This window comes from Macrobrachium rosenbergii, chromosome 52 (genome assembly GCF_040412425.1).
Source record: "Macrobrachium rosenbergii isolate ZJJX-2024 chromosome 52, ASM4041242v1, whole genome shotgun sequence".
NCBI classification, from domain to species: domain Eukaryota; kingdom Metazoa; phylum Arthropoda; class Malacostraca; order Decapoda; family Palaemonidae; genus Macrobrachium; species Macrobrachium rosenbergii.
The window spans coordinates 36,270,093-36,280,092 of NC_089792.1; the positions used below are offsets into that span (position 1 = coordinate 36,270,093).

At 36.5% G+C, this 10,000-nt stretch overlaps 1 protein-coding gene across 2 annotated transcripts in view; it reads left to right on the forward strand.

The window, feature by feature from the left end:
• LOC136833807 (serine/threonine-protein kinase SIK3-like) overlaps positions 1–10,000 on the forward strand; it is a 575,016-nt gene that overhangs the window by 552,923 nt on the left and 12,093 nt on the right. For both annotated transcript variants that reach the window (XM_067096082.1, XM_067096081.1), the window contains one exon: positions 783–1,089. In XM_067096082.1, the coding sequence (XP_066952183.1) occupies positions 783–1,089 (307 nt within the window). The remainder of the gene's footprint in view (positions 1–782; positions 1,090–10,000) is intronic.

A 10,000-nucleotide genomic window follows, 5' to 3' on the forward strand; every position in this document is an offset into this window, starting at 1 on the left:
TGCTTTTCAAATGTATTCATTAGAAATTATTTCTCGGCTTACGACTAATTTTCTGGGGTTACAACGCGTCGTACGCCGATCTGGCGGAAGAAATATGGCTCCAAAATGGCAGAATAATAAAAATTTGGAGTTTTTTTTATGAAAAACTCAATAAAAATACAGTTTACATCATTTTCAATGCACCCAAAGCATTAAAAGTAAGGTTTTCTTAGGATTTTTGACGATTTTCAACGATTTTTCGGTTTGCGACACGGCAGGAAAACGGAACCCCCCATCTTAAACTGGGGACTGCCTGTATATGTTTTAGATATACAATTTATATATATATTTTTTATGGTTTTTATCTAATATCATTCTTCATTTTTTACGTTCATATTTTAACACTTGAATTTTACTAGTACAGTATGTTATCATTCACCTTTTCATTATCAAAAATATCATTAATTTATATATTTCATCTTCATCACTGTGCTGAATAATCCTGATGGGTTCCGGTGCATGGTCTTCAAGACCTTAATTTCATAATGAATCAATCAATCAATCAATCAGTTGATGCCACTGAGGCAACTGAGGCAGTGGCAGTGCAGAAGACTCCCTAGTGACTTACTCCTTACTCCTTCAAGACAGTTTCACTTTTCACAATGAGTTATTTCAAGTTTATTCATTGATTCGAGTATTCTTTTTGGCACAGGTTCAGTAGTATGGCATTGCACATCTGTTTGTTATTTATGTGAATGGTGATGATCGCAAAAACACTTACATTGTTTGTTATATTTAAACAGAAGGACAGCGGGGTAACAGATGCAGCAATGCAAGCAGAACTTCAACGGGGTCACTCTCTCCACCGGATGCTAGCCGTATCATCCCCAACTCCGTGTCCACATGGAGGGGGATCACCAGCACCAGGGATTATCTCTCCATGTCAAACACCTTCTATGCTTGGGGGATCTATAGCCGGGGGCTCTCCTTGCCGGTCCCCACTCCCGCAGTCACCCAGTCCACATCCACATCCACATCCACATCCACAGTCAGCAATATCACCGACACCATCGCCACCTGTTCCTCCGACAACACCACCTTCAATACCAAGTAAGAGTAGATACTTATTTATGTAAAATTATAGGAGTTTGAAGGTAATTTTGTTTAAAGTACATGTAGTGTTTCATTATGATCATTTCACAAGAACTCATTATCTGTAGTTTAATATTATAGGTAACAAAACCCTTTAAAAGACCCCTGTGAAAGGTGTTGAACTCTTGAGACTTTTTTTTTTTGGCAAATGTCTTTCTTTATCATTGATAACAAATTATTAAACAGTACTGATAAGGTTCTAATGCGGACAGTTCTCGAAAAGTAAGGAGGGAATGTTGAATGGGTGTTCTTCATTGTGAAGCAAAGTATCTGATGTATTTCAGCAAGAGAAGATTTATATGTCAGACTCTCCCTAGCTTTGGGTTCTGTGTTGATGGGCTGACAAGCCATAAGGCCCCTTGGGAATTGTGCTTTTATAGAAGTATCCCAAGGTCAACCCCTAATGTCTGGTTTTAGGGGACATATTACGATGGATGGTAACACTGAGTTTTCATTAGAGTGCCATCCAGTTTCTTCAGCACTATGGGTATACACACACACACACACACACACACATACATATATATATATATATATATATATATATATATATATATATATATACTATATATATATACTATATATATATATATATATATATATATATATATATATATATATATATATATATATATATATATATATATATATATATATATATATATAAATTTTGTCACATCAAGAGGTAAAGGTTGATATTGGCTCTGTTGTATACATGCCTGTCGAATTCACTATACTTTGGGAATAACTTAGGTAGAAGGGAATTGTAATTGATGTGTTTCGTCACCCAGTGGGATTCGAACTGCAGCTTGTTTTAGAAAAGTCAGTGCATATCATTGTTTCTAAACCAGGCAGCAGGTTGAATCCCCTAGTGATGAAGCACTATCAGTTCTAATACCCCTTGGGTGTAGTTTTTCCTAAGGTGTCATGAATTGCATGTTAAATAACATTTGTAGCTTAATATTTGAGAATGTGAAAAATTTCATAGTATATGTGACAAAGATTCATACTGAGCCATGTGTTACAAACTCAGCAATCAGCTGTCAGTAATGGAGGTGGGTTGTTCATGATTCTGATGACAAATTCTGAATCTGTGATGCACACGCGCAGCGGAGTCAGTCTCAACATGCAGTATGCCTCTTTTGATGGCTCCTCTGTCAAACCTCACTGTACATCATTGTTTCTAAATCAGGCACTGGCTTCAAGCCCTGTAGTGATAAGTTCTTATTAATTATAATTCCCTTGAGTGAGATTATGCCTGAGGTGTAGTGAACTGGATAATAAACGATATTTGTGGCATATATATATATATATATATATATATATATATATATATATATATATATATATATATATATATATATATATATATATATATATATATATATATATATATATATATATATATATATATATATATATATATATATATATATATATATATATATTATATATATATATATTATATATATATATATTATATATATATATAGTGAATATATATATATTTATATATATATATATATATATATATATATATATATATATATATATATATGTTATATTCAGTGAACCCCCATATTCGGGGGATCGTCCCACACCCCCACGAATAGGTCAAATCCATGAATGCTTAAAACCCTCTAAAAATACTTAGAACTGCCCATTTTGATAGCTTAAACCAAGAAAACCCCGTAAAAATGCTTATACCTGAGTATTTTAATAGTTTTATCACAAAAAATGCATTTATTCATGAAAATTATATGAAAATACAGTAATTAGTGAATATTTCTCAGTAAAATACAGTAATTAGTGAATATTTCTCAGTGAAAAATAACGCGAATGGGCGAATTTTCTGCGAATAATAGCTAGATATGTTCCACAGAGAAACCCGCGAATGCGTGAGTCCGTGAACCATGAGAACGCGAATACGGGTGGTTTATTGTATATATATATATATATATATATATATATATATATATATATATATATATATATATATATATATCAAAGAACAGAAGTAGGCGATGGCCAGTGGTATACATTAGCGCTAAGGTGGACCATGGAAACGTATTCATCTCTACATAATTCTTTATTTCCAACGTTTTGTAATAAAAAGCTTTATTACATCATCAGGAATCTGTTAAATAATGAATAAAATTACTTTAAAAATTGCTCTTAAAATCAATAAAATACATAAAATACTTCACAGTTAAAATACAAGATAAAAAAACCAAAAAACAAAAAAAAGACATAGAAGCAAAATCAAAGACCGCTAACCAACCTTATACCAAGAAGGCAGAAGACAGAATGCATAAGAAAAGTTAACTCAGGTACAGCTGAGTGGAGGAGGTCTGGGTATTTAACTGGGGAACTAGTTGTTTAATAAATAATGATTCCAGGATAGGCAGTTCGCATACATTAGTTGTTTGGCCTATGATACAGAAATCGTTTCTATCAATATATGTTTTACAAATTTTCGAATGGTTTCTTATGCTTGAATGCTCGGGATTGGAGAGCCTACAGCCAGTCCGAAAACTTAATCCCGATGAGAGTCGATTCTGACCCTCAGTAACCTCCTCGTGGATCTGACATATGTCCCAGAGTTACACTTAGGGCACTTCATGTGCTCGCTGTTCAATTGAAAGCCTAATGACTCCAGGAACTCGATCACTATGGCTGTAGCCTTCCAGCACTCCTGTACGGTTGGGGCCCAGATTATCCAATCGTCCAGGTATGCTGCTAGGGAGATCCCCCGGGACCGTAGCTGCTGAACAACTGTTTCCGCCAGCCGTGAAATATCCTGGGGGCTATATTGAGCCCGAAAGGCATGACCCTGAAGGAGTAGGCCTGTTTCCCTAGTCTGAAACCCAGGAAGGGAGAGAAGTTCCGGCGCAACCGGGGCGTGATAATAAGCGCCTGAAAGATCGATAGAGGTGTTGACGGCCCCCACGTGGCAGTAGAGTCCGTGATTTGAGCAACTGTAAGCATGCGAAATTTGTCGCATTGTATGTAGAGATTTAGACACGACAGATCTAAAATCACTCTTTGCTGGCCGGAATCTTTCTTGGGGACAGTGAACAGCCTGCCTTGAAATTTGAGGTGCCTCACTTTCTTTATTGCTCTCTTGTTGAGAAGCTCCGTCACAAAGTCCTGTAGGGCTTTGGAGGAGGGTTGATAAAACCTGGTCAGGGGAGGAGGGTCCCTGATCCAGCTCCAACCCAGACCTTTGGACACAATGCTGTGTGCCCAAGGACTGAAGGACCACTGAACTTTATTGATGTATGTCTCCTTGTCTAACAGAACTATTTTCCTGTCTTTGTCAGGTTTTGTGGTGATGATATCCCCCTTTTTCTTAAACTAACTAATGCATTTTGGAATCTTTTCGGGAGCGAATTTTTGTTGTTATTTTGCTCCAAGACATTTAGCAAAATGCCTTTGGCTGTAGCATGGGAAGTCCCCTATCACCCCTTCTAGCAAACTTGTACATGGAATATTTCGAAACAGAACTTTTGTCGTCTATCAAACCCCATAATATGATCTGGCTTAGATACGTAGATGATATCTTTACTTTCTGGGACAATAGCTGGGGACTTTAATGAATTTTTAATAGGCTAAATTCGCTAGTTCCGACCATAAAATTTAAAACAGAATGGGAAAAGGACGGAAAACTGCCGTTCCTAGATGTACTGATCATAAGAAAACAGAACAGGTATGCATTTACAGTATATAGAAAACCCACCTTCGCTGTCTCCTACATTCATTTCTTAAGCTACCACGACGCCTCCGTAAAAATCATGGTAGGGTGCAACTTATTCCTCAGAGGACTTAGGATATGTTCAAATGAGTACCTGGATAAAGAATTTAACACGATCCGCCAACACCTAATGCAACTGCTATATCCACCACACATTATCGAGAGGGCTATTAACATAGCGAATAAAATATACTATAGGGGTCCCACTCACAACAGACAAATAGATTTCAACAACAAAATAAAGCTTCCGTCGATGAAAACATCCAAAAGGCCTCCAACAACTCAGGCCTAACAATCCTTTCATTTTCCATTATCCCAAATCCATCGGGAGTTCGCCGTTAACGATACTTAAATAACAAAAGGGAAGAAGCCGGAGTTTACAAGATACCGTGTAGTAACTGTCAGGACATCTACGTGGCGAGACAGGTAGATCGCTCTCGCAAAGAATAACAGAGCACAAAAGATCAGTACGTTACGCCGGAGAGTTCGGGAATTTTCCTACATATCAGAAATACAGGGCATGTCATTAACTGGAGTGGGGCGGAGTTGGTTTTCAAAAGTAGCTGTCCGTACAAAAAGAAGGATGCTGGAATCTGCTATCATCAATCAAACCAACAATATGAACCTGTCAGGAGGACATTGAAATCGGATGACATCGACACCTTAATCCTCAAACCCCTCCTGAGGAAGATGACCCAAGAAACGCGACCGCCAGATCCATCGCCAAACGGGAGCTAATGAGGCCAAAAACCACTAGGAATTTGGTCATTCTCCTCCTTCTTAAGAAACGCCACCTCCATAACATCGGAGGCCTAGGGCCACACCTTTATGTTTTTGTATATATACCATTGTAACTTTCCACCTGTCCATATTCTACCAGTGAAGAGGGGCACAGAAGCTAGTGCCCGAAATATATGGTTTCAACGTTTAAATAGTGTTTTATGGGCCTTCTTATATTCATATATATATATATATATATATATATATATATATATATATATATATATATATATATATATATATGTATATATATATGCATACATACAGGCAGTCCCTGGTTGTCGGTGGGGTTCCATTCTGAGGGTGTGATGATAACCGAAAATCGCCAGTAACTGAATATCGGTGATTTTTGGCGCTCTTTCAGCGATTTTCGGGGCTTATCGGCGCTGCGCCGATTTTCGGTTATTGACGCCTCTGTTAGGTATGTATCGGCGCCAATACCCAATTATCAGCGCTGATAAGTGGAAATCGCTGATTTTCAGCACTGAAAATTGCTGATTTTCATTGCTAAACAAGCACCGTAAAACTGGATCACTGTTAACCAGGACTGCCTGTATATACTGTACAGTATATGTGTGTGTCTTTATGTCTTTGGAATACATATGTAGACTCAAGGGGAAAATTACTTATGGACGGCATCCCTCTCCGACCTTGAATTTTCTGTCCCCTTGTGGCCAAAATAGTGACAAAGTAATGATAAAGTACAGAGGAGGGAAAATGACGAGAATACGGTTTCTCCCTGAAATGCAGTCGACCCAAAGGCACACAATAAGAGAAAGAACAAGGGGTTCCGAGGGGAGAAGAGCAACTACTGCTTCGTGTCTGCTGCACCACTTCCCCCACCACTCCAATACAATACCCCACCACTCTGATACAATACCTCACCACTCTGATACAATCACCATTGTTAGTTCACTCACTTTATTCATTAAGTTAAGACCATAATTACGTGAGCACACAACATAAACATTCGTTAAAACTAAAAAACGGACAAAATCTAAAGAACTGTAATTACTGTATGTACTCATGTACCATCCGATTTCGTGTATCATGTGACTTGAAATTGTCCCAAAACATGATTTCATCACATGTATTGGTAATCGAGCAACTTGCATTTTCGTTAAATTACACTAGGGACTAGGCTATGCTTAATGTGTGTTTCTTTTTCGGTAGATTATACTACGCTAGGCTTCCTATGCCTGTCTCAGTATGCGTAGATTCCGCTGATATGCAAATTACATCTGCAGTATGTTAGCTTTTGACTAGAAGCAAATGTTTGGTAGGATAAACGCAAACTGTCATACATTCATTCATCCAGGCTTACCATATTTATGGGTTGTCTAATAATTCATTATTATTTCTTATAATTAACAGCCATTTATTGTTCCATGTAAAACACTGGCATAAATAACCGCAAGTATCGAAATAAACAGCCATATCAAGAAACAGCTGGTTGGCAGTGTTTATTACGAGTTTTTTATTACATTTGTTGACTTCTTAAAACTTTGCAAACTCTAAATTGTGACTTTTGTAAGTGAAAATACATTTTACTCATCCTTGACGCAGTGGAAAAGATCTTGGAAGGTAAATCGTTAACTCTGTTTATTTAAGTGACAAAAATGGATGTACGAATTTTGTTTCATTTAGGCAGCAAATAATGGCAGTAATGGCATTGGTAGTACTCAGTTGGATATCAGTTGGTAACATGTTGGTGGTGATGTCGGTCAGGCTTCACGAGTTGACAATTTTCATACTGTAAATATCACCAGAATGCAAATGGCGCATGATTGCAATGCTCATATTTTATAAATTGACATTATGATTATATATGCAGTATAACTGGATACAGTATGTTAATCAGTTTTGTTAAATTTATCATAATTTTAAATACAACTGCACTATTAGACTTTTGCAAATGGAGATCTCACTCACGCTTGGATGTTACAACCTGACACTTGCTGAGTAGCTGCGGGGTAAAGCCTGCAATGGAATGGTGACGTCCGCACGCCCTGGCCCCTGGGGTTTAGGCCATTCGCTGGCTCCTCCTTTGTATATGCCTTCAGCTGTCATAGCAGGATTCAGGTGATATTCAACGGGGGTTTTGTGTATTAGGTGAATTGCACACTATTAACATGTGTAATTATATATATATATATATATCACATTTATATGTATATGTTATACACATATATATTTATATTTTTATTTTTGTATGTATTGGGAATATTTTGTAACTAAAGTGAATTATAATTGAGAAGTGCTTCGGCCCAGCTAGTATTTGAACCTAGTTATCTTGTTTAGAAATAATGATAAACAGAACATGTCAGCCACTCGCTTAGCAGTTACCATTCCCCTCAGGTGTAGGTTATTCCCAAGTTATAGTGATTTGATGTCAGCGATATTTGGGCTGAGTATTTTAGAATATAAAAACCTCACGTATGGGTAAGTGACAAAAATTCATACTCGTGCACGTGTACAGTATACAGTATACATGTACTATTGAAAATTGGAGCAAATATCCACTGCTACAGGCTCTATTGAAATAATGAAGGACCCATTACCATTTATAACATCTTCTATATATTCCGATTTTCTGTAGAATTTTCATGATGCTTCTGGTTTCATGAAAAGCAAAAAGCTGTGCTTCATTGCTGGTTAAAAATGACTGTAGCGTTAGGGTTTTTTCATCAAATAGTTTTGAAAGACTCCAGGAATCTGCATGACTACATAAAATAAGTACTGTACAGTCCCTTGTTAGAACTTATATTTTTGAAAATATGAGACATGAGTATAAGAAAATAAGAAAATAAAAAAAAGTATAATATTAAAGCTTACAGAATATGCAGTATACAGTTATGAAGTGCTGAACAGAATAATTATTATAATCCATGTGTGATAATATTTAGATAATGAATATAGTAAAATTAAAGAAACATGCAAAATATATATTTATGCTTTGGGGCATTGTTTACAGTCAGAAATACTAACTGAAAGAAGTTGAAACAGTATTTACTCTTGAAATTCCTTCTGTGATGGGGCATTTTTGAAAAGTTAGTATGTATTGGTCATATGCAGTGTTTTGAACAAGCCAGTGATTGCAGTGATTAATGCAGACAGAACAGTGGTTTTCTGTTTCGGCAGTTCATATGTTTTTTCATGCAAAGAGAACCTGTTGGAAGAAACTTCAGTTGTAATCTCCACATATACAGTAGTTGGTTGCATTGCTGGAAGTCTAATTCTCCATTTGCAAGTGTATTATTGGATACACGTAAGACTTTATTTTGTAAACCCCATGATGGTCAGTACATGAGAAATTTAATACACTTTAGCATGAAATGTTTTGTTATAAATAATTGATATCCCTTACCTTTCTGTGAAATATTAAAAACTGTCTTTATATGATTTTGTCCTTTTTTTTTTTAAAGTGTTTTCATATAGACTTTATTTTTCTGCAGGCAGCTGTGGGAATGATGAGGTGTCTATCTTATTTAGAATCTTCCATCAGTTGCATTATCCCTGCTTTGTATTTTAAGGTCATTGCAAAGTAAGCAAGATTGCAATAAGGGATGTATGTAAAATTGGATTTCCTCATTATATATAGAGTGAATTAGAGATTTATGAAGCAGTAGATAGTTATTAACTTTTATGATGTAAGATTAGTGATTTTTTTAACTGAGCACTTAAAAGCATTGTTAGTAGATGGACATACTGGCTTGGTTTTGCTTGATTTTTGTAGTTACTAATCAACTTTATAAAGTATATATATATGTATACTTTATGTGAATTTGTTTGTGGTGGATGACTGTACCTCTAACTGCAAGTTGTGGTGTTTGAAATGCTACTGCATAAGCCCAAGGCAGGCTTTGTTACTTAGCAGGGTGAATTGATTAAGGAGTCACATAAGAAGGTCCTGAATTTAAAATTTCATAAATAAACTTTGAGAAAACTGCTTCATTTGGCTGCCTCTGAAGATCACAACTTCTGCAAGGCATCTGAGGGGAGTGGGGAGATAACCTAAGTAACAAATTCTTGGATCTCCCAAGTAACAAATTCTTGGAGTACTGGCTCGTATCAGTGTAGTAAAACAGTGTTGAGGTAGGCCACTGCATGGGGGAGGGGTGTTGACATCTATGTAATGCTCAGATTCAGTTGATTAAAAAATCCCTGAGGCCATTAAATAATTTGTTGTGATGTGTGGGTCTGTTGCTAGCACTTCCATAGGTCAAGCTGTTCATGGGGAACAATATCTAGAGACAGGTTATCTCTAATTGAAGCCTTGGGTTCATTAACAGGTTCTTAAAGCTGCACCTCCTCATGGCCCTGTGTCAACATCAA